The sequence below is a fragment of the Gobio gobio genome, assembly GCF_949357685.1.
Source record: "Gobio gobio genome assembly, chromosome: 17".
Classification (NCBI taxonomy): domain Eukaryota; kingdom Metazoa; phylum Chordata; class Actinopteri; order Cypriniformes; family Gobionidae; genus Gobio; species Gobio gobio.
In genome coordinates this window covers 13,021,341-13,049,157 of record NC_137110.1, presented here as the reverse complement: position 1 = coordinate 13,049,157, position 27,817 = coordinate 13,021,341, and the positions used below count along the sequence as shown (strand labels likewise).

Below are 27,817 nucleotides of genomic sequence, written 5' to 3'. Positions count from 1 at the left end.
CAAACTTTTATTTTGGACCGCGATTAATCTTTTGACAGCCATAAAAAAAAAATGCAAGCACAGCGGTCTGTGATTGGTCAGATGGTTTCTTACTAAGTCAATGTCTTTGTTAACATCACAAAACAACCAAGAGATTTAAGTCTCATGGTAGGAGTAAGACACCTCCTCACAATCACATAAGCATTGGAGCTAGCAATCCAATAAAACATTAATGACAAACCAATTAAGGCATTTCTAAAGGTGTCATCTCTAATTACTTATCTAGCATGTGTTCGCCCACTACAGTGAATGATTCAATATGTAGTAACATCCCTGAGTTAGACTGAATGCTACACGTCAGTGCTGTCGAGCGACGATAAGATAATCTTCTCAACAGTTTGACAGCAGCGCCAGGAACCGCCATCATGGTAAATGTATCCTTTTCTTAAGCCTATTTTTTTTTCCTGATTCCTGGTTTGTCTTTCTTTTCCACCTCCATTCTTTGACTCACTCATCTCTCTACCCTGCTGTACTTCTTTCCTTTGTGTGCATTTTGCCCATCTTCCCAGCACGAAGAGCTTGTTTCTCCAGCCGGGAACTAATGATGGTATTCAGAACTCTCTCCATTGCTGCCGTCCTACACAACTGTCAGCAAATAAAGTGGGAATTTCAGGCAGTTCTCCAGACAGTGCACCCAAGAGACAACAGGCAATTACTAGAAGCAAGAAGGCCTACACATACACTTCCCTTCACTTGTTGTTTGTCTGTTTATGTCAAATAATTCACCCAACCGATGCGGACGAACAAGAAAATGCAGTACCAATTCAAATAATAACCACAAGCCCTCTCAAACAAACCAACTAATCTTCACACTGCCAATCAAAGATAACCAAGAAGATTTGGTCTCCAGGCGTCCATGAAAAGGAAGCGAATTTGCGATCAGTGTTCCTGGCAGTCGCCCCGGATTTGACTACGCACACTAATGGGCACGATAAGGCCTTCTTTTACAGCATAATTGGTTCTCAAGTTGTTGTGGCGACCACATGGATGCAGAGAAGAACCAATATGCCGTGTTATGCATCTTCGCATTCGGGGGTCACCGCGCTTCTCTACGACTGCACACTGAAATAGCCAAGCTAAAAATGGCACTGCAGCCACATTTATAAACGGATCTTCTTCATTCATCCCCTGAATGCCTAGAATACTCATGATTTGAACAAGATGATGCAGGAAACGGTCTTTGAATGCACTCTTTGCTCTCGGGAATCCAAGATGGCCACTAAAACGCAGTACATTGTCATTTGCTTGGCTTCTTCTCTGTATTCCCTCCAGAGGCACGCTGCAGGGAAAAGCAATTTTCAAAAGCAATTCTCTGCTCGGCTTTGCAAGGGCCATCGTTTTTTGACAGATGAAGGCTCTGCAACAATAAAAAGGTGGTAATTCTTTATTAGCAGACATGTAACAAGGATTTACTCCTCTCATCTTTCTCAACCCTTATCCTCTCCCTCTGCTCCGTCCTCCTGGGGCTAGGACTTCTGGGAATTCTCCCACAGCCACGTGCGGCATTTCTCACAGCTAACACACGGTTTATGGCGTGTGCAGGTCGGGGAGAGTGTTCCTTTTTTTTAAAGGGTTGGCGGAGAAATGGCAAAAGCTCTCTGCATACCCCAGGAGTCCCTAAGGTGCTCAGATCTGCATAATTGTAGAGAGCGAGGCGGCTCAACCTTGGCTCAAGAGGCGACTCATGAAAATTCAACAGGCATCTGCCTACTTCATACTGGAAGCTGCAAACCAGATGCAAATCAACAAGATTTAGCACAAATTAGAAGCACCAGATCATTCAGACATTGATAAATAATTCACAGACAGTGAATCATCAGACTATGCTCCAAAATTAACACACACTTGGGACGGCGTCTAGACTGGCATTGTGACTTTATTTTGTGTGTATTTGTCTGTTTAAGCACAATAAGCAGGATAACTCAATTTAGTATTGAGAGGCGGCTTTATGTGTGCGCACTAGGGCTGTACGATTAATCGAAATCGAACCGCAATCGCAATTTGGGTTATGTGCGATTATGAAAGCACAAAGGCTGCGATTTTTAATGAAATAAATGCGCAGTGTGTCAGTGAAGAGCGGCTCTGTAGTCAGGAATTAACGCTGCTCCGTCTGAAAGACTGCGAGTTTGAGTCCTTACAACGTGCGTTTGAAAAAACAACACGCGTCAAACATCTTCACAAACCAGTAATGCGAAGCGTTCATAAACCTGTTGTCCAACAAAATACGTTTAATAACATGTTCAGTCAAGCTGATGTGGCTTCTTATCAAAGAATGTCAATCAGCACTGCACACTTTATTATTATGAAAATTACAGAGAAGGCATGAAGAACTCAAATACACCATATCTTGTCGCAGAAGTATTATCTTCATGTTTAATCAGTCAAGGCGTTTCTATCCTCAGCCTACAGCGCAGAGCTTCACATTAGGGATTTCCTGAAAACGAACCTCTGAGGCAAATGTGTGGAGTTTCTGCTCGAGGGCGCCGTCTGGCCTCCAGTATGAATGAAACTTTTGGGTAGAAAATAAGAAAAATAATACTTCTAAATAAATGTATATGACAATCCATATGTTTTTCTACAATGTACAGGAGTTTTAATCCCCACAGTGGATGCATAAGAGGCTCATATTTCATATTAAAGAAATAGACTTTAAGAAATTGATATCACAGATGAAAAGCACAGATTTTTATAATTATATATATATATATATATATTTTTTTTTTACAATTCTAATAAGAATTCTTCTTAGACCTTTTCTAATGATTTTTAGTCACAGGCTGTCTGCATACAAACAGGTAACCCATCATGTTTTATTATACAAAATTGTAATAATGAAAATGTTATTGTAATAGTAATATTTCTTATTTTTATTTAGCAATAATAATAAACATAATTATTATAACTAGTCATATTCATATATAAACACAAAATGTTATATATAGACTTTTAATTTGTAAAAATTAAAAAATAATTAAATCGCATTTTAAATCGCAATCGCAATTTTAACCTGAATAAATTGCAATTAGATATTTTCCCCAAATCGTGCAGCCCTGGTGTGCACTTTGGGTGTGAGCAGATTCAGCGGGAATGAGTCAAATTAGGCAAAACGCACAATCCCATGCCGAAATTCAAGCACCCAACAATATTCATAAGGAGCAAATGAAATGAGTGAGTGAGGGGAGGCGGGTTTGTGTGTCAACTCGTTGCCGGAGAAATGAGAGAGCGAGAAAGCGCAGCTGGTATTGTGATCTATTCTGTGAAAAAAATGTATTTGAAGCATTTCAGATATTTCAGTATCGAAAATCGATATTTTTGACAACACTTCATTGCACTTAGTTTATTATTTCAGAAGCCTTTTAAAAGACTACAATTAAAAAAAATTATATAGGCTATATAAAATTCAACCCGCCAAAGTGGCTAGTAGGAGGGACTGTGTTACATGCCACTGCTGAAATCCACCCGCATTTGGCGGATTGGAGAGTGTTAATGTCAAGCCCTGATTACATACATTTTATTAGTTCAAGCAGGCAAAATGCTCTACTGTTTGACCTTTTACAGTTTCTCCATATCTTAGAGCTTCACCATGCAGCTGCCAGCATGATTTAACATGATAGAGCTCTACACTTGCTACAAACCTCTTCCTAATATTTAATCATATATGCAGCCTTGACTCATACAGAGAGCAAAGCTCCTATTGCAGACCTCCTGTAGAATGTTCTTGAAACCTGTAAGGTGTGTAATTACTAAAAGATTCATGGAGTTTACTTCAGAGAAGAGCAGGACAGTATGTGGCACAGAAGAACTCTACAGTCTAACTGTGATTTATCTGTGTAAAGCAAACTAGCTGACATGGGCAAGGACAGAAGTCCTACTCTCTAAAATGTCCATATAAATTGCAAGGCCTGTTTCACACCACATGCATAAGCAGCAAATGGCAATGCATCAACGTAATTCTCAAACTCACAGCGTTTCTGCACGTCACAACAACACAATCTTAGAAAGCAAAATCAAAACAATATAATACAATATAACAAATCAGGTAGTGGACTGAAAATATGACACGGGTACATTGAAGTACATTTAAGACCTGAATAAGCATTAGGGAGACCTCTGCTGGCCACCTAGAGAAACTGTAAGAATAGTATAAAGACAGATAAAATAAAAAGCATTTTGTCTTTACAAGTTTTAGTTGGGCTTAAAATTCTATATCAAGCTTCAAAGCATCAACTTAACTTACAGGAGGCAGCATTCTGAGATTCGACTGAAGATACACAGCCAAGTAAAAGCGGTAAACAACACAATCCAGGTCAACAGGCAGCAACCAGCACATTTAACATTACTTTTCAGCTAGCCTGCATACATTAAAGAATAATAGCAATGACACACTTTTGGACAAGCCTTAAGCTAATGTTTTTCAAAAGAGCTTGGAAAAAAAGGCCTTCCAGAAGGACTTGCATTACACATGACATTTCTTAAACATGGACATGAATTGCAAAAATGTGTTTGAATTCTCAGTTAATTTGCTAAATTCAGTTACTTTCTGTGAATCAGGCAAATTAAAATTCTGATTCAAGTCATCACTGAAAATCCCTAAATGACATTTTATATATATTTTTTTTTTAATATCATATAAATATTGCCGTTTGACTATAGGTTTTAGTGCATATAAATGGAATTTTTAATTGGAAGCCATTTCAGAACAAATACATGAATATAGAAATGTATTGAATATAAGATGTGCAAAACTTTACTAGCACAGAAGAACCATGAATATGCATAACCTGCCAGTTCCCCGAGATGATTAGCTGCCCTGAATGCCCTCAAATGTTGCATAGGCTCCCATGCTGAATGAAATTGAAACTGATGGCGTATCATTTCTGGGGAAGCGTAGGTGCTATGTTGGGTAGGGGCCAATTTGGACAGAATTAATGGGGCAGAAAATAGAGTATGCAAAAAAGCCTAGTTTGGAAAGCCTGTGATAATATTTGAGTTGGCATGGAAAAGGGGCAAAAGCAAAACATTGGGGCTTTCAGCAGACAACCCGAAAACCTGCACTGCCTGCAGGCAAAACCATCAGGTGAAGCGTTTAGGAAAACCATTTGATTCTTAATAATTCATGCTTCAGATTAAGTTGACGGATAGCTCAGGTTATCATTTAAAGATGGTTAGCATCAGCTTCAGACATAAATCAGAGAAGAAATGTGAGGTCCACCTTACATGCACTCGATTCCGGCTTCATTAGCTGACTGACACTGCTAAACTGAAATGCCTGGAACCACAATGAATGTCCATCAGTCATGTGCTGCTCTCGCAAACCAGGCTATAACTAATCATAACTCCCAGCTTAAGGCAACATTGACGCCATCAGTCTAATTAAAAAAGGCAGAGGAGGGCAAATGCCATTCAAAAGTAAAACATGTAGGACACTTTGCTAGTAGCTGGACAAAACACTCATGATTGGTTGATTTCCTTTTGTCGTGTGAACAGTAAGTTCAGCTTCAGCATGTCAGATAACGCGTTGAAACTAATGAAGAGGAAGAGGAAATGGTTAATACGAAGGTTTAGCACTGAAAATGCCTATAAATGCGAAGACAGTCTTCCTTTTAATGCCATCTAAGAAATGGCCTTAATCCCTAAACTTTAACGTGCTCTTCGGTCATTTCTGACCGGAAATTTTTCTGTTTTGAAATTTTTAAAATCACTGCTTCATCGGAATGATATGAAACTTGGTGACTTTTCTAGCATTAGGTAGGTAAACACACCAAAAAATTGGGGTCATGATTCGAGCACGCTAATTGGTCGTAAAAAAAGTAGCATTCATTGTCTTCGGTCATAAATGACCGACCATAGGAAATTAATGGGAAATCGGCAAAAACACAAAAATTCTCTGAATATTTGTGTGTACAATCTACAAATCGGCCACGATGCTGAAAAAAAGTACACAGCAGTAAAGGGGTGACACTCTCTAAAACATCAAGAGTGTGATATTGACACATGAACTCACACACACACCTATTAACCCTTTAAGACCTAAGGGTATTTTTACAATTAATTTTCCGCCTGGTGTTATTTACTAAAAAAGCTTGTAAAACATCAACCCTGTTGTGCACAGACAATTGACACACCTCTTTTTTTTCAAGACAAGTTGCACTGTCAGTATATTTGTGTTGCATTGATGTCACCTGAATGTAAAATAAGTTATGGGACCATAAAGACAAATTAAAACATAAAACGGAAATTGAATCCCTCAAATATTTATTGAAAACACACACAAATAAATAAAAGCTAAGCATTTTTCCTCTGGAAAACTGTTTGTTCAAGTCTTTGGAGTCCTGGAACTCAGGAATAAACATGATAACTTATACAGAACCAAAACTATTTACATTTTTCCAAAAAAAGTCCAGGCGCTTTTGGCCTCTTTGGATTTTGGATATTTACTGGTGCCAAGCCTCAAAACAGTTCCTATCAGGAACTTCTCCTAAAACTTTCTCCTCAAACTTTTTCCTCAAACTTTCTCCACAAAACTGCAGCGCGTCTCTCTCTCTCCTCAACACTACTAGCCGTGCGTCTCTCTCTTTCCACAATAACAGAGCTGTGGTTCATGCATAATGACGCACACAAACCAGGATGACGGATCAGCCTGTCATTGGTCAAACCCTCATCCAAAATGGCAGCTAGCATCGCGCTAGCGGCAAAAATGACGGAAAATTTATAAATTATGGACATCAAGTGGATATATCTTGGATGTAAGCGTTTTGATTTATTGCTGAACAACTCCAAAAAGATGCACATGTTCCAGGCTGGATAGAAAACCTTCTGTAAAGGCTACAAAGACACCAAAGACACCCCCGTGATGGCTAGCTCGTTAGCTTTCTGCTGGAAAAAACGGTAAGAAAATCGATAAAAGTTTCATGAAATAATATAGATATTTATCGGAGGTGCCGTGTGACGTCGTGGGCGATGCCGTCGGGCTCTGAGGGTTAAAAAAACTGAACCTATGAACCACATTTTGAATTTTTAAAATCACAGCTTCATCAGAATGATATGAAACTTGGTGACTTTTCTAGCATTAGGTATGTAAACACACAAAAAAATGAAGGGCATGATTCGTAAGTGGTCGTAAAAAAAATACTCCCACTTGTGCTCTTCGGTCAAAAATGACCACCATAGGAAATGAATGGGAAATCTGCAAAAACAAATTCACAGAAAAAAATCTATATTTCTAACAACAACAAAAATATCTAAAACTTTATAAAAAATAGTCTTTGAGATTTTTTTTAATATATATTCAAATCCATAAATTAAAAAAAAACATTAAATGTGTTCAAAAGAGAACTAGGGAATTCTCAAGCCTCTCCATAGAGAACTCTAGTGACTACACCCATGGTTGCATGATTTCTTAAATAATTCCAAAAGACGGCGCTAATCTGCCTTCAAAAAAATATTTTGAAGGCCTAGTCTCTATTTTAACCTGTCTCTATTTTAACCTGAAATACTGCAATAATTAAAAAAAAATGAAAAAAAATTATTTATATATATATATATATATATATATATATATATATATATATATATATATATATATATATATATATATATATATATATATATATATATATATATATATAATTTTTTTTAAAATTTTTATATATATATATATATATATATATATATATATATATATATATATATATATATATATATATATATATATATATATATAATTTATTTATTTTTAGAATTTTCAATGCCAAAAATAGACCATAATTAATGCATAAATATTAAAAAAGACCATCAAATCATCTCAAAATACAAAATTAAAAAGAAATAATATTAATGAAGAAAAATAAATTGCATTGGTTTTATTGAGGTGGAGGAAGTTAAAGGGTTAGTTCACCCAAAAATGAAAATTCTGTCATTAATTACTCACCCTCATGTCGTTGGACACCCGTAAGACCTCCGTTCATATTCGGAACACAAATGAAGATATTTTAGTTGAAAGCTGATGGCTGAGAAAGGCTTCACACAGGCCTCCATTGGCATTCAGTACATTGACACTTCCAAGATCCATGAAAGGCACTTAAAACGTCGTTACAAAGTCTATCTCACCACAGTGGCTCTACAATAATCATACAATGCGACGACAATAGTTTTTGTGCGCAAAAAAAAATCAAAATAACACCTTTATCCAACTTGTTCTCGACTTCCGTGTATGCCTCCACGACGCATGCGCGAGAATATGACGCAGATCCGGCGTTCGGACATATGACCCAGAAGCGATTTGTTTACGAGCAGAGGAAGACGCGCGTGTCTAAGCTGTTGGATTCTACATTGATCGTGCTTTAGGTCTCGGCGTAGTGCTCAAAATGGGGTTAGAGTGTGCATTTCATGGAATCCCGAGCCCCGGCGCTACGTCATATTCTCGAGCATGCGTCGTGGAGACACACGCGGAAGGCAATAACAAGCTGGATAAAGGTGTTCTTTTGATTTTTTTTTGCGCACAAAAACTATTGTCGTCGCATTGTATGATTATTGTAGAGCCACTGTGGTGAGATAGACTTTGTAACGACGTTTTAAGTGCCTTTCATGGATCTTGGAAGTGTCAATGTACTGAATGCCAATGGAGGCCTGTGTGAAGCCTTTCTCAGCCATCAGCTTTCAACTAAAATATCTTCATTTGTGTTCCGAATATGAACGGAGGTCTTACGGGTGTCGAACGACATGAGGGTGAGTAATTAATGACAGAATTTTCATTTTTGGGTGAACTAACCCTTTAAATTTGTAGGTGTCCGGTCACTTATGACCGGGAAGACAACCAATGCAACCCCTAAATGAAGAGCACCGGAGGGTTAAACCAGTGCCCTGCGACAAAAAAGAGCCATTCTGGAGAAAGCATTTACTCCTCCTTTTGTATTTTTTCTCAATAAACGCGCTTATTCCCCTGGTCTGTGTTACTGCATCTTCAGAAGGGTAAACAAGAGATAATAGTGTACAAAGCTGAACATGAGGGATCAGCTCAGCTCAGCCCAACAAATGTTTCAGTAAACAGAAATGTATTAGCATGTTTCAGAAGGGGATGGCGAATCCAAAACAACATGTCAGAATGACTAGACGGCCTTAAGGAAACACTGTATAATTTGGGCTGGTTAAGGGTCATGTCCACCAAACACCATTTCAACATATTTCTTAGGGCGTGTTGTGATCACACTTGTAGTTCAGTTCACTTGTTTCGTTTGGTCCGGACCAAAAAAACAATTAGTCCTGGTCCACTTAGCATTTTAACACCGAACCTAAAAGCATAGGGATATGTTCACAACCTGATTGGTCGGCTTTTGTTATGTATATTTTGCGACGGAACTTACTGAACATCCAAAACAATGCTGTTTGCGGAGCTAAATTTGCTTGTTGTATGCGCGTAGCATATGATGGTATTTTAACTTTTTTTTATTGTGATGGGAAACATTGTGACTATGATGAGAAAAAACAAGTAGGTTTGAGCATTCTGTCCGCATGTCTGTTTTTATTTTGTTTACATGTCTTTGGTCCCCCACCAGAATTCGTTTGGAAGCGGACCAAGACCCATCTTTTCAGGGGTCTCGATCCAGTTGTTTGGTGCACAACAGGGTTAGGATGGGAGCATTCACACTTATTCAAATGAACCGCACTAAGTCAAGTCAAGTCAATCTTATTTATATAGCGCTTTTAACAATGCAAATTGTTTCAAAGCAGCTCTACAGAGTTAAACAGGAAAATAATGCAACATAATTTTATTCAGCCGTATAGCCATTCTGGAGAAAACGGTGATGTCATCAGTTCATTTCAATTATCATACAGTGACAGTGTGGGCTTTAGATCAGTCATTTAGTTTATATGGTTAATTTAGTTTAATAATTAGATTTATTTGGATATTTAGTTGAAAAATTTAGAAAAATGTAGAGTCCCCAACTGAGCACGCCAAGCCAGAGGCAACAGTGGCAAGGAAACCAAAACCCCATCAGGTGACCTAATGGAGAAAAATAAACCTTGGAGAAACCAGGCTCAGTCTGGGTGCCAGTTCTCCTCTGGCCAATTAACAAACAGCGTATGATTATTATTCTGGTAACTTTACTGGTCAGAGGTCATAATAGATCGGAATATTCGAAGGATCGGAGGCAACATGCCGGAGACGGGTTTATTGAGGATGATGTGTCGATTAAATAATTATTAAAGTGCAATATTCGAAAGATCGGAGGCAACACGCTGGAGACGGGTTTATTGAGGATGACATATCGATCTAAGAATTATCAAATTGTAATATTCGAACAATCGGAGTCATCACGCCGGGCATGGTACAGATGAATTTTCAGCAACATTACTAACAGAGCAATCACACCGGGGTTCGTTTTAATTGAACCACACATGCCAAGTATGAACAATTGTGAACTTGTAGTTTGGTCCAGACCAAAAACCGAACCTAGAGCCAAAGGGACACATTTAAACCCTGATTGGTTGGCTTTTTGTGTAGGTGATATGTAGGTGAGTAGCCTACATATAATTGTATTTTGACCAGCTGAGAACTCGTGAAGAGCTTATAAAATATGTAAAGTAGTTAAACCAGCTGCAGGAAACCCTCCGTCACACACACAAATGAAGATCTGCTGAGTGGAGACGCGGTTCTGATGCCTGTACTGAACTGTGGTGGCAACATCACGACTATGACGAGAAAAAACAGGTATGCATGAACATTCTGTCCTTTTTGTTTACATGTCTATGGTCAGTGTTGCGTTTATATACACTCACCTAAAGGATTATTAGGAACACCATACTAATACTGTGTTTGACCCCCTTCCGCCTTCAGAACTGCCTTAATTCTACGTGGCATTGATTCAACAAGGTGCTGAAAGCATTCTTTAGAAATGTTGGCCCATATTGATAGGATCGCATCTTGCAGTTGATGGAGATTTGTGGGATGCACATCCAGGGCACGAAGCTCCCGTTCCACCACATCCCAAAGATGCTCTATTGGGTTGAGATCTGGTGACTGTGGGGGCCATTTTAGTACAGGGAACTCATTGTCATGTTCAAGAAACCAATTTGTAATGACTCGAGCTTTGTGACATGGTGCATTATCCTGCTGGAAGTAGCCATCAGAGGATGGGTACATGGTGGTCATAAAGGGATGGACATGGTCAGAAACAATGCTCAGGTAGGCCATGGCATTTAAACGATGCCCAATTGGCACTAAGGGGCCTAAAGTGTGGCAAGAAAACATCCCCCACACCATTACACCACCACCACCACCAGCCTGCACAGTGGCAACAAGGCATGATGGATCCATGTTCTCATTCTGTTTACGCCAAATTCTGACTCTACCATCTGAATGTCTCAACAGAAATCGAGACTCATCAGACCAGGCAACATTTTTCCAGGCTTCAACTGTCCAGTTTTGGTGAGCTCGTGCAAATTGTAGCCTCTTTTTCCTATTTGAAGTGTAGATGAGTGGTACCCAATGGGGTCTTCTGCTGTTGTAGCCCATCCGCCTCAAGGTTGTGCGTATTGTGGCTTCACAAATGCTTTGCTGCATACCTCGGTTGTAACGAGTGGTTATTTCAGTCAAAGTTGCTCTTCTATCAGCTTGAATCAGTCGGCCCATTCTCCTCTGACCTCTAGCATCAACAAGGCATTTTCGCCCACAGGACTGCCGCATACTGGATGTTTTTCCCTTTTCACACCATTCTTTGTAAACCCTATAAATGGTTGTGCGTGAAAATCCCAGTAACTGAGCAGATTGTGAAATACTCAGACCGGCCCGTCTGGCACCAACAACCATGCCACGCTCAAAATTGCTTAAATCCCCTTTCTTTCCCATTCTGACATTCAGTTTGGAGTTCAGGAGATTGTCTTGACCAGGACCACACCCCTAAATGCATTGAAGCAACTGCCATGTGATTGGTTGATTAGATAATTGCATTAATGAGAAATTGAACAGGTGTTCCTAATAATCCTTTAGGTGAGTATATATATCATTCAAACCACACCAGAGTTCATTTGGAAGCGGACTGAGACCCATCTTTTCAGCGGTCTTGGTACCATTGGTATGGCAGCATTAACACTTATTCAAATGAACCGCACCAACAGAGCAATCGCACCAGGGTTCATTTTAATCGAACCAAACATGCCAAGTGTGAACACAATTGTTTTCCCTTGGTCAAGACCAAGGGATGAGGATCAGCACCTCCAAATCCGAGGCCATGGTCCTCAGTCGGAAAAGGGTGGTTTGCCCTCTTCAGGTTGGTGGAGAGTTCCTGCCTCAAGTGGAGGAGTTCAAGTATCTAGGGGTCTTGTTCACGAGTGAGGGGAGGATGGAACGGGAGATTGACAGACGGATCGGTGCAGCTTCTGCAGTAATGCGGTCGATGTACCGGTCTGTTGTGGTGAAGAAAGAGCTAAGCCGTAAGGCGAAACTCTCGATTTACCGGTCAATCTACGTTCTTACTCTCACCTATGGTCATGAGCTTTGGGTCATGACCGAAAGGACAAGATCCCGGATACAGGCGGCCGAAATGAGTTTTCTCCGCAGGGTGGCTGGGCGCTCCCTTAGAGATAGGGTGAGGAGCTCAGTCACTCGGGAGGAACTCCGAGTAGAGCCGCTGCTCCTCCACATCGAGAGGGGACAGCTGAGGTGGCTCGGGCATCTGTTCCGGATGCCTCCTGAACGCCTCCCCGGGAAGGTGTTTCGGGCATGTCCAACCGGGAGGAGGCCCCGGGGAAGACCTAGGACACGCTGGAGGGACTATGTCTTCCGGCTGGCCTGGGAACGCCTCGGTGTACCCCCGGAAGAGCTAGAGGAAGTGTCTAGGGAGAGGGAAGTCTGGGCATCTCTGCTTAGACTGCTGCCCCCGCGACCCGGCCCTGGATAAAGCGGAGGATGGATGGATGGATGGATGGATGGATGGATGGATGGATGGATGGATGGATGGATGGATGGATGGATGGATGGATGGATGGATGGATGGATGGATGGATGGATGGATGGATGGATGGATGGATGGATGGATGGATGGATGGATGGATGGATGGATGGATGGATGGATGGATGGATGGATGGATGGATGGATGGATGGATGGATGGATGGATGGATGGATGGATGGATGGATGGATGGATGGATGGATGGATGGATGGATGGATGGATGGATGGATGGATGGATGGATGGATGGATGGATGGATGGATGGATGGATGGATGGATGGATGGATGGATGGATGGATGGATGGATGGATGGATGGATGGATGGATGGATGGATGGATGGATGGATGGATGGATGGATGGATGGATGGATGGATGGATGGATGGATGGATGGATGGATGGATGGATGGATGGATGGATGGATGGATGGATGGATGGATGGATGGATGGATGGATGGATGGATGGATGGATGGATGGATGGATGGATGGATGGATGGATGGATGGATGGATGGATGGATGGATGGATGGATGGATGGTCAAGACCAAATGAACCGAGATGTGAAAGCACCCTTCGGAGATAATGCACTACCGTTCAAAAGTTTCAATAAGAATTTTAAGACTTCTTTTATACATTTATTCCGCAAAGTTTGCATTAAATTGTATGAAAGTGATAAAACTTTAACATTGTTACAAAAACATTTTTTCTTTTAAACTTTCTATTTATCAAAGGATCCTGAAAAAAAGGTATCACGGTTTCCACAAAAATATTAATGGTTTTCAACATTGATAACAATAAGAAAAGCCAGCATATTAGATTTCTGAAGTATCATGTAACACTGAAAACTGGAGTAATGTTGCTGAAAATTCATCTGTACCATGCCAGGAACAAATTATATTGTAAAATATATTAAAGGAGAAAATAGTTATTTTAAATTGCAATAATATTTCACAATTGTACTGTTTTTACTGCATTCATGAATGCAGCCTTTGTAAGAGTTAGATCCTTCTTTCAGTAATGTTGTAAAACCAAACTTTTTGAAAGGTAGAGTACATGCAAAGCAGTTCTTCAGTGAATTCTGACAGATGTTCAATAAATAAACAGCATAATTCTAACTCTTTATTTCACAAAACTATCGTAGTCCTCAAAAGCTGCGGGTTATGGATAAAAATGGGAACACTGCTCTCAGCAAGCGATTTGAAGTTTGAAACTAATTGTCTTGAAATTGAGTAAAAAGCAGCACTTTGATGACTGAAACAGCAGTGGTTCAAATGTGATAAACTGAGAGATACTCAGAAGTGGCACAACTGCTCAGAGAGAGCTAGAGGATGCTGCTGACATCGTGTCCTAACCAGATGTCATAAAGAGAAAAATAAAACCTCTTTCAAGTATATTTCTATATATCTTAGTTTTTTGAATTTGCATGTTGTTGTTTTTAAAACTGCTATATGCCTTTATATAGTGAACTAGTCCAATGTCTGACTGTGAAGAATTCTTTGACCTACAAAACAGAATCGAGAACAATAAAGACATGTCAGAGCGATTTTAGTTTTGAAGATGAAAGTGTAGAAGAGAGTTTTTGATGTGGACTTGATGTGCTGTGAAATAGCTATAAAGGTTTTTTATTCATTCGCTGATTTCATTTATTAACTTTGGACAAAGTAAGCCAGTTTTAAATGGCAGCTCTTTGCTTCTGCCATTAACTTCCATTATTGATTCAGTGTTTGTGGAGGTTCTGTGGAGTGTTAATCAAGCCTGTGGTCCCCAGAAGTAACAACTAATTCACTTTGACTGCCGCATAAAAACTGAAAACCGTCCTCTCCAATCAGCCCTGAATGTATAGACACCTGAACCACCAGAAGAGAATAAGCTATTCCATTTATAAACAGTTATAAATAAGCTGCTTTCATGCTGGTACATCAGACAGCCAAATTGCATTAATGAAGGTGTCTGAATATAAGAGTTAAAACGCAGCATAAAGGATTAAAGTCAAAGTTGTCTCACCTCTAAGGTTCCTCGCCGTCCCATAATACCCATGAGTCACAAACCATCACTTGAGTCAGTATTTATGGTATAAGAACCAAAACCAACAACTTCACCCACAGAACCAAAGTAACAAAACATTTGCTGATTTAACGGTTTCTATATTACTTTCCTTAAATCCGATTGTGGCTGCTAATGCTTTCAAAAGTATTGCCATAAGCCTTAAAATAAAATAAGACCATTCAATGTGAAAACTGACCACATTTACTCTTTTAACATTCCTGTTCAGTGCACAACATTATGACCGGTGAAGTGAATAACACTGATTATCTCTTCATCACGGCACCTGTTAGTGGTTGGGATATATATTAGGCAGCAAATGAACATTTTGTCCTCAAAGTTGAGGTCTTAGAAGCAGGAAAAATGGGCAAGCGTAAGGATTTGAGCAAGTTTGACAAGGGCCAAATTGTGATGGCTAGACGACTAGGTCAGAGCATCTCCAAAACTGCAGCTCTTGTGGGGTGTTCCCGGTCTGCAGTGGTCAGTATCTATCAAAAGTGGTCAAGGAAGGAACAGTGGTGAACAAGCGACAGGGTCATGGGCGGCCAAGGCTCATTGATGCACATGGGGAGCGAAGGCTGGCCCGTGTGGTCCGATCAAACAGACAAGCTAATTGCAAATTGCTCAAGAACTTAATGGTTTTGATAGAAAGGTGTCAGAATACACAGTGAATCGCAGTTTGTTGCATATGGGGCTGCATAGCCGCAGACCAGTCAGGGTGCCCATGCTGACCCCTGTCCACCGCCGAAAGCGCCAACAGTGGGCATGTAAGCATCAGAACATAATATTCTGCCTGATCGGTGTATTTCCAAAGAAAATAGTTCTCTGTAATCTTTCATCAAAATGTGTTAACTCCACCTCTGAACTGACTTTGCTTTTCTGCTTTCATAACCTAAAAAGATTTGTTTAAAGGAATGAATACTTTTATCAAATCAAGTGACAGTGTATTTCACAGTGTTACAAAAAAATCATATTTCAAATAAATGCTGTTCTCTTGAACTTTCTATTAGTCCAAAAAGATCAAACAAATAAATGTACCATCATATTTGCATATTTGAATGATTTCTGATGATTTCTTGACGAATTGAGTAATGGCTGCTGAAAATTCACAGGAATAAAGTGCACTATAAAACATATTCAAATAGAAGATTTTAAATGAATAGTATTTCACAATATTAGTGTTTTTATTGTAATTTTCCTCAAATAAATGCAGCCTTGGTGAGTATTTGACTTTTTAGAAATGCTACTGTGGCTGCCCATCACTGGAAATACTACTGTATATTTACTATAATTTCTGTGGATGATACAGCTGTGCTATGCTCATAAGGTAAAGGTGCTGTGCAAGTGACTCCCAAGTTGCACTGTATATAAATATGAAACACCAAGATTATCATGCTGAAGATATATCAGAGGTTTTCCATTGCCAATGACACGCTTGGAACAGTCGTTCTCAGCATCTTCAAAAGCAACCTCCCTCACTAAAGTGTAAGTTCCTCTATTTTACCCTGTCAAGCTCAAACACTTTAAATCCGCTGGTACCTGACCTTCTGAAACAGAGCATATCAACCTCTGCCTCCCGCGAGAGCGTTGAGCATGCTAATAAGCACAGAGCATTAGGCTATGCCAATTAAATTCGGACAGCGACCTCAGAGAGCGCTAACAACCTATCATAGTCAGATCTGAAGCTAATTGGCTTTCGGGGAGACAGTGGCTGGACACTAAAAGGTGAGAGTGCCAATCAAAAACCCCAGCCCTGTCACCATCTCAATACAAAGACAATAAACACAGCGAATCCCCTCGGATGCCACCCCTGCACAGGACTGCATTATACAGCTGGGAAAGCAGCCTAAGTACTGTAGAGCAGCATTACAGACCTCGATCTGGCTTTGAGGTGGAATGTAGCTAAGAACAAAATCACCAGCTGCATGAATGGTAACAGAATAACATTGTGCAATTTAAAGGGGTCATGAAATGCAGTTTCAGATTTTTATATTATGTTTCTCGAGGTTAGTTATAAAGTTTACAACGTTTTTTGCATTAAAAAAATCCAATATTAAAAAAAAAAAAAAAGAGTCATCCATCCTCACTTTCACTCTCAGAGGAAAACACTCAATTTCAAGGGGTGTTACCTATGGAAGAAACGGAAGTAAAAACACTGTATTCACACCTTCATGCCCATGTTTGTTTAGATACTCTTGGCAAGTTCTGTGATAGAGCCGTATATATGCTTGAGCCCGACTCAGAAAACATTCAAACAATTGATGTACTGATTTTATAAGCAACACTCAAACAAGGATACAGTTGGCGTCTTAATAGTGTTAAACACGGATTTGACGTTTATTACAAACACACTTAAACACTGTGTCTACAGGATGCGGTGCGGTGTAACACGACAAATCCCGACAATAAACTGACGCCTTCTATTTCTGATGTACTCCAAACGCTTGCGCTATACTTCTGACCAAGGACAAATTGATTTGGAACATTCGCTTTGTTGTGTCCAGTGGACACAGTAAGATTGAAAATAAATGTAGGCTACTTTCCTGCTTTGCCTCCAAGGACAAAATGCTTGGCACTGTCGTATCTTTCAATAAAAGATATCTTAAAAAATCTGGAGACATGTTGAGAATAATTCACAAAACAATCCATTGTGAAATACGAAGAACAAACGAAAAACTTTTGAAGTATTTGGAGGTACATTTTCTTTCCATGTCTTAGAGTGAGTTGTTCAGAACACACCTCCTTGACTTTGAGTACATACGGCGATGACGCATGTTAAGGGGAGTGTTTTCGGATTTCAAATCTGGGGTCCGTTCTTCATACCTCGCTAACTCAGTTAGCTGGATTTGATTGTTGACGATTTGGCATGATCTTGGATTGTTTGGTTCTTCGAAGCTCATCCTGAACTTGCTGTCATAGCAACAGGTCCGTAAGCTCAAACCTGCTCGGGAGGAGGCTTATTTCATGTAAACAGGATTAGATTGCACCTTTTTAAGCGGCGTTGTTTCTTAAAATCTGTCCCAATCTCTGCTACTTTATTCAAGAGTTCCTTACTGAACCAGGGGCAATAATAATTTTAAATAATAATAATAATAATATAAAAATGTATTTGAAAATAATATGACAATGTTGTGTATACTATAGACACAGCCACTTGATTGAGAGATTTATTTTTGATAGAATAATTACTTTGTCATTTTATTGGAGTCTTACACACGCTGTGCAGTTAATCTGAGCCATGCATTAATTTCAGTGCTGACGGATATTATGGGATGGCTTGATGCAACACAAGAGATGCAGAGAACTTGATCTTGACCCTTAAGAAACTTAAATTAATGCTGTCACGTAACAAATCTGCTGATTGAATTAAACATTAAATGAATCGCTATTTACAACATTGAAATAAAAATGTAAACGGTGTACAAATGCTATAAAATCGTGTATATAAATCATTGGGAATCATGGACATTTCATTTATCTATTATAACTTTTATGTTGGTTTGGTCATTTGGCTGTTTCCTTATAAAGGTCCAGAAATTCATTGTTTTTTTTTGTCAGGTTTTTTTGCCAGGTGGCTTTTTAATTATATGATGTCACGTTGCTGTCTTGCCGCCAGCCAATCGCTGCATTACTGATCTTGGTTTCGAGTATCGATGCATCTGGCCTCTTCAGGGAACACAAGAACGTGCAGGAATCTTAGATAACTTAATCCAGATATTTTAATCCAATCCGCAAATTCGTTTGAAGAACCAAATTAGCCAGACATAAGTTATCACGATTAAAAGATCTGGGATCTGTCAAATCATCTCAGATGTATTAAGCAAGGTACGAAGAACGGACCCCTGGGCCTTTGGAACCGTAGAAAACAATAGCTAATTCTTATTTATAACTTGGGAGGAAAAAAAAAACTAATCCAAAAGGCCTTTTTCTGATAATTTAACAAGGCCATGCTGCTACTAAAATATGTTTTGTACCTTTAACATACTGACAACCACCATATAACCCAGAGGGTAAAGAGAAAGCACATGATGATCAACCAAAACTCATCACAAGTAGCTTTTCCACAAGATGAGTTAAATGCTAATATATAGAAGGTGCACACAATAAACTGACGCCTTCTATTTCTGATGTACTCCAAACGCTTGCGCTATACTTCTGACCAAGGACAAATTGATTTGGAACATTCGCTTTGTTGTGTCCAGTGGACACAGTAAGATTGAAAATAAATGTAGGCTACTTTCCTGCTTTGCCTCCAAGGACAAAATGCTTGGCACTGTCGTATCTTTCAATAAAAGATATCTTAAAAAATCTGGAGACATGTTGAGAATAATTCACAAAACAATCCATTGTGAAATACGAAGAACAAACGAAAAACTTTTGAAGTATTTGGAGGTACATTTTCTTTCCATGTCTTAGAGTGAGTTGTTCAGAACACACCTCCTTGACTTTGAGTACATACGGCGATGACGCATGTTAAGGGGAGTGTTTTCGGATTTCAAATCTGGGGTCCGTTCTTCGTACCTCGCTAACTCAGTTAGCTGGATTTGATTGTTGACGATTTGGCATGATCTTGGATTGTTTGGTTCTTCGAAGCTCATCCTGAACTTGCTGTCATAGCAACAGGTCCGTAAGCTTAAACCTGCTCGGGAGGAGGCTTATTTCATGTAAACAGGATTAGATTGCACCTTTTTAAGCAGCGTTGTTTCTTAAAATCTGTCCCAATCTCTGCTACTTTATTCAAGAGTTCCTTACTGAACCAGGGGCAATAATAATTTTAAATAATAATAATAATAATATAAAAATTTATTTGAAAATAATATGACAATGTTGTGTATACTATAGACACAGCCACTTGATTGAGAGATTTATTTTTGATAGAATAATTACTTTGTCATTTTATTGGAGTCTTACACACGCTGTGCAGTTAATCTGAGCCATGCATTAATTTCAGTGTCATGCAAACAAACACAAAACACCATCATGGTAACATACATGACACAAAAATAACGCAATAAGCATACTTCTACAAAATAACATGTAACATAAAACCCTCATGTACATAACTAAGAACAAAAAGCAAAAAAGATTTATTCAAATTAAAAACCATCCACTAGAAATGTCTATTACAGTTTTCCCCAAACATAAGTAATGGAACTTACTATTAACCAATTAACAGTTAAAATTATATGAACAATTTTATTATATAGACATCACACATGGCTTGAAAATATATAAGTGTCACTAAATCAGGGGAAAGACAGGCAGACTTTTCAAACAAGAACATAAAAATATAATTTTAGTAAAAATATATAATTTTTTTAAATAAAAACTAAAATCACCAATACTAAATACTAATACTAAAAGTAATAGCCCTGCAAATGTTAGACTTCCATAACTGTAGGCCTGAACTGACCATTTTTGATGCAAGTTTCGTTCTTTACACAGTACCACCATCTAGTGGTTAAGGAACGACTGTACTGATTTCCAAAATGCATGACCTGCTGTAATAATTTCCATTGAAACACAGGGATCCGCTTAAGCCAAGTAAGCTAACGTGGCAGTTTATGCCGCACTGAGGAAACACCCTAATGTCGTGCTGAGCTTTTGATTTGCAGATGCTTATTGGATTTAGCAGTGCAAAAATCTGAATAGTTCACCCCCAAATGTGAAAATTCCACTATCATTTACTCACCCTCACATCTTTTGAAAGCCATAGGACTTTCTTTCATCTGTGGAACACAAAAGGAGTTGTCCAAGCTGCTTGACTCCATATGTGAAAGTGAATGGTGACTTCGGCTGTCAAGCAAGATTAGGGGCCCTATTTTAACTTTGCTAGTTTAATGAAGGAAAAAAGGGTCGGCACACCAGGCGCATGGTCCAAAAGGGTTGTACCTAGTCTCTTAATGAGTCATGGGTGTGTTTTAGGCAATAAACCAAACAGAGTCTCATCTCCCATTCCCTTTAAAAGCCAGTTGTACTTGCACCATGGCGGATTCGCTATTTACATGGCGGAATTTGCGAGTGGAAAGACTGAATGCTTCTCCAGAGTGGAATCCTTTTATTTGTAATATTTAAAAATGTTTGTGTGCTGCTGCGCATCCCTGTGTGTGTAATAAGCAGTGTACGCGCGTTGTGCACCCGCCTATAGGCGCATATTACTAATGCACCCTTTAAATAACACAAAAAAAACTGTCATTGACTTAAGACCGGGTTTTTGTTGGTCAATGGCGGAGTCGTTTTCAGTTGCCTCAAAATAGCAACGCGCCAACAATGCGCCTGAACACATTGACCAGCACGCCCATGGGTGAACAGATGGGCATGTGTGCATTTGCTATTTAAACAGCGTGACACTGGACGTGAAAATGATAACTGCGTCGGGCTGAAACTAGCAAAAAACACGTGTTGCGCCTGGCGTCACATTGCGCTGCGTGTATAGGGCCCTACGTGTCTGTGTTTTCCTCACACAATGCATTGACCTCAGAAGACTTGGAATACAGCACACAAGTTGCATGGACTATACTTTTATTATGCTTTTATGGTGCTTTTTTTTCCCCTGGTCCCTATTCACTTTTATTATATGGAAGAGTGCAGCTCAGACATCCAGCTAAATTTCTCCTTTTGTGTTCCATGGAAGAAAGAAAATGATATGGTTTAGAACCACATAAGGGTGCATAAATAATGACAAATGTTCATTTTTGGTGAAGCAACCCCTCTAATCTAGCTCTCAGGAAAAGAAACATATCATTTAATTTATCATTTTCATGTCATGCCTCATTTTCCACTAACAGAAATACTATGGCAGTACCACAAAAGAGTGAAGTACCAGATGGTAATAGCAGTGCACTTTAACAAAAATAATCATTATGTCAAAGATCATCATTTTTTTCTTAATACTGGTCATGGTGTAATATATTCCTAACTTACTTCAGCCAACATCATGGCCATTAATACGGTCTTTTTATGCCAGTCTGGCATTCACTTCATAATTTGTGTCTTTTTTTATCCACATTACTCACAGCCACATCACCATATGGTTTCAATTGCCCGTGTTGTCTGCTGAAGAAACAGCATTTCATATTTTCCTTTTTCTATTATAAGATGCATGACAAATATCCATGTGTCTGTCCAATAAGGTATAAACTGGATAGGCAACTCATACTTAAAGGGTTAGTTCACCCAAAAATGAAAATGAATTACTCACCCTCATGTCGTTCGACACCCGTAAGACCTCCGTTCATCTTCGGAACACAAATGAAGATATTTTTGTTCAAAGCTGATGGCTGAGAAAGGCTTCAGATAGGCCTCCATTGGCATTCAGTACATTTTCACTTCCAAGACCCATAAAAGGCACTTAAAACGTCGTTACAAAGTCCATCTCACCACAGTGGCTCTACAATAATTTTACGATGCGACGACAATAGTTTTTGTGCGAAAAAAAAAATCAAAATAACACCTTTATCCAACTTGTTCTTGTCTTCCGTGTGTGCCTCCACGACGCATGCGCGAGAATATGACGTAGCGCCGGGGTTCGGGAATCCATGAAATGCACACTTTAACCCCATTTTGAGAACTACACCGAGACCTAAAGCACGATCAATGTAGAATTCAACAGCTTAGATACGCGCGTCTTCCTCTGCTTGTAAACAAATCGCTTCTGGGTCATGTGTCCGAACGCCGGATCTGCGTCATATTCTCGCGCATGCGTCGTGGAGGCACACACGGAAGACAAGAACAAGTTGGATAAAGGTGTTATTTTGATTTTTTTTTTGCGCACAAAAACTATTCGTCGCATCGTAAAATTATTGTAGAGTCACTGTGGTGAGATGGACTTTGTAATGACGTTTTAAGTGCCTTTTATGGGTCTTGGGAGTGTAAATGTACTGAATGCCAATGGAGGCCTATCTGAAGCCTTTCGCAGCCATCAGCTTTCAACAAAAATATCTTCATTTGTGTTCCGAAGATGAACGGAGGTCTTACGGGTGTCGGACGACATGAGGGTGAGTAATTAATGACAGAATTTTCATTTTTGGGTGAACTAACCCTTTAAAGGGATAGTTCACCCAAAAATGAAAATTTGATTTTTATCTGCTTACCCCCAGGGCATCCAAGATATAGGTGACTGTTTCTTCAGTAGAACACAAATGAAGATGTTTAACTCCAACAGTTGCAGTCTGTCAGTCGTATAATGCATGTAAATGGTAACAAAATCTATGAGAGTAAAAAAAAAACATGCACAGACAAATCCGAATGAAACCATGCGGCTTGTGACGACACATTGATATCATAAGACACGAAACGGTTTCATTCGGATTTGTCTGTGCATGTTTTTTTTTTTACTCTCATAGATTTTGTTACCATTTACATGCATTATACGACTGACCGACTGCAGCGGTTGGAGTTAAACATCTTCATTTGTGTTCTACTGAAGAAACAAAGTCTCATATATCTTGGATGCCTTGGGGGTAAGCAGATAAACATAACATTTTCCTTTTTGGGTGAACTATCCCTTTAACCTCTTAAGCTCTGGGACCATTTTTGGGATTTCTGCCTGGATTTGGCCTACCCAAATTGAAAAGCTTCCCATACCCACATACAGTGATCTAAATTCAAAATGTTGGTGTCATTTTTAAGGAAACCCTTTGAAGTTTCATAAACCAAAGCTAAAAGTGATAAACATGATAAATATGTTGTCTAAGCTGTACATTTTACATAAAAAAGGTCATATTCCTCCATTCAGATTCATTTGAATAAATCTTTTTTCCAATATTTTCTGGAATTTAGTGGAAACAGCCCAAACTGTCTGCAGGGTGCTAGAGCTCACAGGGCCTGAGTTACACACTTTCAAAAATGAATTTAGCGTTTAGCGTCTCTTTTTTTTTGGGGGGGGGGGGGGGGGGGGGGTTATTACAGCTCAGACAACATATACTTACATGTTTATCACTTTTAGCAGTGGTTTATGCAACTTCAAAGGGTTTCCTGTAAAATTACACCAGCATTTTGAATTTAGACCACTGTATGTGGGTATGGGAAGCTTTTCAATTTGGGTAGGCCAAATTCAGACGGAAATGGTACCAGAATAATTTAGAGTAAATAAGTGACTTTGTGTAAAACAAATGCCAAAGTGATGCAGAAAATAGACATTCTAAGCTTTCAAATGGTACCACATATGAGCTCAGAGCTCCTCCACAGACATTTAAAACGGAAAGTATATACATGATGAGGTCATTCCTGAACCGGGTCCGCATCAAATCAAAATGGACAATTTTTTTTTTTTTTTTTTTTTTAAGGAATATCGCAGTATTTATTATAAAGGATTACTCAGTGCACATCTTTTTTTTTATTGTATTTGTTTATGTATGTGCCCTTGTAATCTTTAATCAAAATAACTTAAAGGGTTAGTTCACCCAAAAATGAAAATTTTGTCATTAATTACTTACCCTCATGTCGTTTGACACCCGTAAGACCTCCGTTCGTCTTCGGAACAGAAATGAAGATATTTTAGTTGAAATCTGATGGCTCTGAAAGGCCTCCATTGGCACAATGGCACGTTACACTCTCAAGACCCTTAAAAGGTACTAAAGACGTTGTTACAAAGTCCATCTCACTACAGTGGTTCTACAATAACTTTATGGAGTGACGAGAATAGTTTTTGTGCGCAAAAAATCCCTAAATAACGACTTATATAGTGATGACGATTTCAAAACAAGGCATCATGAAGTTTCGAAGCGTTATGAATCAGTGAGTCGAATAATGATTCGGATCAGGTGTCAAACCGCCAAACTGCTGAAATTTGGCGATCCAAACTGCTGATTCGACTTACTGATTCATAACGCTTCGAAGCTTCATGATGCCGTGTTTTGAAATCGTCATCACTATATAAGTCATTATTTAGGGTTTTTTTGCGCACAAAAACTATTCTCGTCACTCCTTAAAGTTATTGTAGAACCACTATAGTGAGATGGACTTTGTAACGACGTCTTTAGTACCTTTTAAGGGTCTTGAGAGTGAACCGTGCCATTGTGCCAATGGAGGCCTTTCAGAGCCATCAAAATTCAACTAAAATATCTTCGTTTGTGTTCCTAAGATGAACGGAGGTCTTACGGGTGTCGAACGACATGAGGGTAAGTAATTAATGACAGAATTTTCATTTTTGGGTGAACTAACCCTTTAATATTATGCGATAACTCCACCTAGTCCAAGATATACTGGACATTCCCAGTCAGTCCTGCATGCATGCCAGCTATTTAATTTTGCAATGACAGTCATGTTGCACAAAATAAAACAGAATGGTTACCACTCAATTTTAATTTCCAATGCCCAACCTTATAACACTTATGCACAATTACTGCATACTGTGCAGCCTAGATCAGTGCGGTAATGACACCCATCCAGGGAGTCTACTGGATTGACCTGTTCGTATTTAAATATTCATCTATTATCTGCTGAGACATCTGGCATATTTTACATGCTGTAGTTATTTTGCTTTCTACTGAGAAGGGCAAATTCAATCCATTCTCTTAGTTCTCAGAGTATGAGGATGAGTATCAAGACTGTCTCAAATCCCTTTATCCTCCAATTTGTTCCTCCACGAGGTCCATGTTCACCTTCAGAGCCATGCAACAGCATGTTATACTAATTTATACTTTAGATACACTGAATACTAGGACATAATGATAGATATGATACATAATGTTAGAGAAAGACCAGACGTTTGGTGTTAAAGCAGGTTTTGTTTTGCATTGTGGGTGGCTATGAAGCCAACTGATGGAAACACCTCAGCGAGTCAGTCTTGAAAACATTAAGATGTTTACTAAAGTGAATCATATATTTAAAATAAGATTAGAATAACATGCTTGAGGCTTTATTCTCATGAGCCTGTATGTCAAAACCAAGTGGGCGAAATGTTAAGTAGACAGCTCACTAAGTTTTGGACCACACTATTAAGACTTAATAAATAAAGAAACAAACCAAGACAAACACCTTTCAAAAACTGCTGTTTTGCAAAGTTAACAATAACACGTGTAACAATATCCCTCAAATAATTAAATGCACCATGGTAATACTATTGTAGGTTTTTAATTAACCTTGAAGTAGCATTACATTAATCATTCAGTATATCAAATCACCATTGTATTAACATTTTATAGCATACCTATACCATGACAGGTGTGTGTTTTTTTGTATTATAATTTATTACTAAACAACATTATGTAAAAATAGCACCAAAGTCAGCAATTCCAAAAAATATGATAAAAAAAGTCACAAGACGCCAAATACAAATTTATAGTTATATTTTTTTCCCAGCCTTAAAGGGATAGTTCACCCTAAAATGAAGATTCTGTCATCATTTACTCACCCCTCAACTTGTTTGAATGTCTTTCTTCTGCTGAGTACAAAAAAACTATGGGGAACTAAACAGTTGATGGACCACCCCATTGATTTCCATAGTAGGGAAAACATACTATGGATGTCAATGGGGTCCATCAACTGTTTGGTTACTTTGGTTATATTCTTCAAAATATCTTCTTTTGTGTTCAGCAGAACAATTCATTTAGGTTTTTAACAACTCGAGGATGAGTAAATGATGACAGAATTTTCATTTTTGGGTGAACTATTAGGTGAACTAAGGGGGAGTTTTGGACCTGATGATGACAGGTGGTTTAGGGGTTGTAAGCGAAAACATGACGTCACCATTTTGGGGTAAAAATCAAAGAAAAAGGGGGAAAAACGAATTAAATGATTCATTTGTGTTGAGAACATTCCATAAATCACCACTTATTAATTTTAAAGTGGTAATGTTGTTGTTTTAAAAACACGGCAGGTGATTAACGGTTACCTCAACAGAAGAAGAAAGAAGTGAGCAACAGACCTGACTGGGATCATCGTAAAACACTCCGACAGAGGACAGCTTCGGTCCGATACTACAGCTCTCCGTAAAAGCAGCTCCGCAATCCTTGTACGATCCTTTTCTGAACTTGTATGCAATCGTGATGTTTTTCACCGGAGGAGATCCAGTCCGAATCACGACTTCAGAAAAAAGACCGGTGTAAAACACGAAACCCACCAGAGTTGCGATAAGACAAACGACCAAAAAAAGAATCAGCAGTAAAATGACAAAGTCAGACATTTTTGCCCGACTGTCAGAAAACCAAGCACAGACACGCTCAATGTGTATGAATAATTTTCAATTACTGTGATGGCACTCGAAAAGACAATCCCTCAGGTTTCCTGTTTTGTCTGCATCCGTTTCGCTCTGCAGATGTTACAGTATCGATGCTTCACTGCGAGGTCAGTTTACACCCGTCTTTTAGTTTTATTGACACAGCTGAGCGTTTGTTTATCCTCTGCACAAAAACATTGAACGCATTGCTTCCTGGTTGCACCATGTGACTGTGAGTCAGAGGGATGACTTGGAACGCGTATACATGGAACGAGCCAACCAAAAAGTCCGTGTACGACTCTTGTGAATCGGTTCTTTCGAACAGTTCGATTTTTAAAGAGACTCAGTGATTCTTTTGCAGCTATAACGTGGTCAGCTAACAGGGGTTTTCAAACTGGGGTCCGCAAGAGAATGACAGGGGGTCCGTGGAAAAATCTAGCAAAAAAAAAAACTAAAAGAAAATAAATAATTATTTGATTAAAATAAATGAGTAAAGCAATAAATTAGATCTAAATAAATAAAATTAGTTATTAATCTATTAAATTAGATTAAAATAAATTAAAAAATATTATAAATAAAAATAAATCGGATTCAAAGAAGCAAGAAATAATAATACATTACTACAT

At 38.9% G+C, this 27,817-nt stretch overlaps 1 protein-coding gene across 2 annotated transcripts in view; it reads right to left on the bottom strand.

Moving 5' to 3' along the window:
- Positions 1 to 27,426, bottom strand: part of tex264a (testis expressed 264, ER-phagy receptor a) — a 120,089-nt gene extending 92,663 nt beyond the window's left edge. Inside the window, exon 1 of one of the 2 annotated variants that reach the window (XM_079841356.1) lies at positions 26,901 to 27,426. In XM_079841356.1, the coding sequence (XP_079697482.1) occupies positions 26,901 to 27,158 (258 nt within the window). In that variant the 5' untranslated portion in view covers positions 27,159 to 27,426. The remainder of the gene's footprint in view (positions 1 to 26,900) is intronic. The other variant, XM_079841355.1, reaches the window with a different exon arrangement.
- Between the last annotated feature and the right edge of the window lie 391 nt (positions 27,427 to 27,817).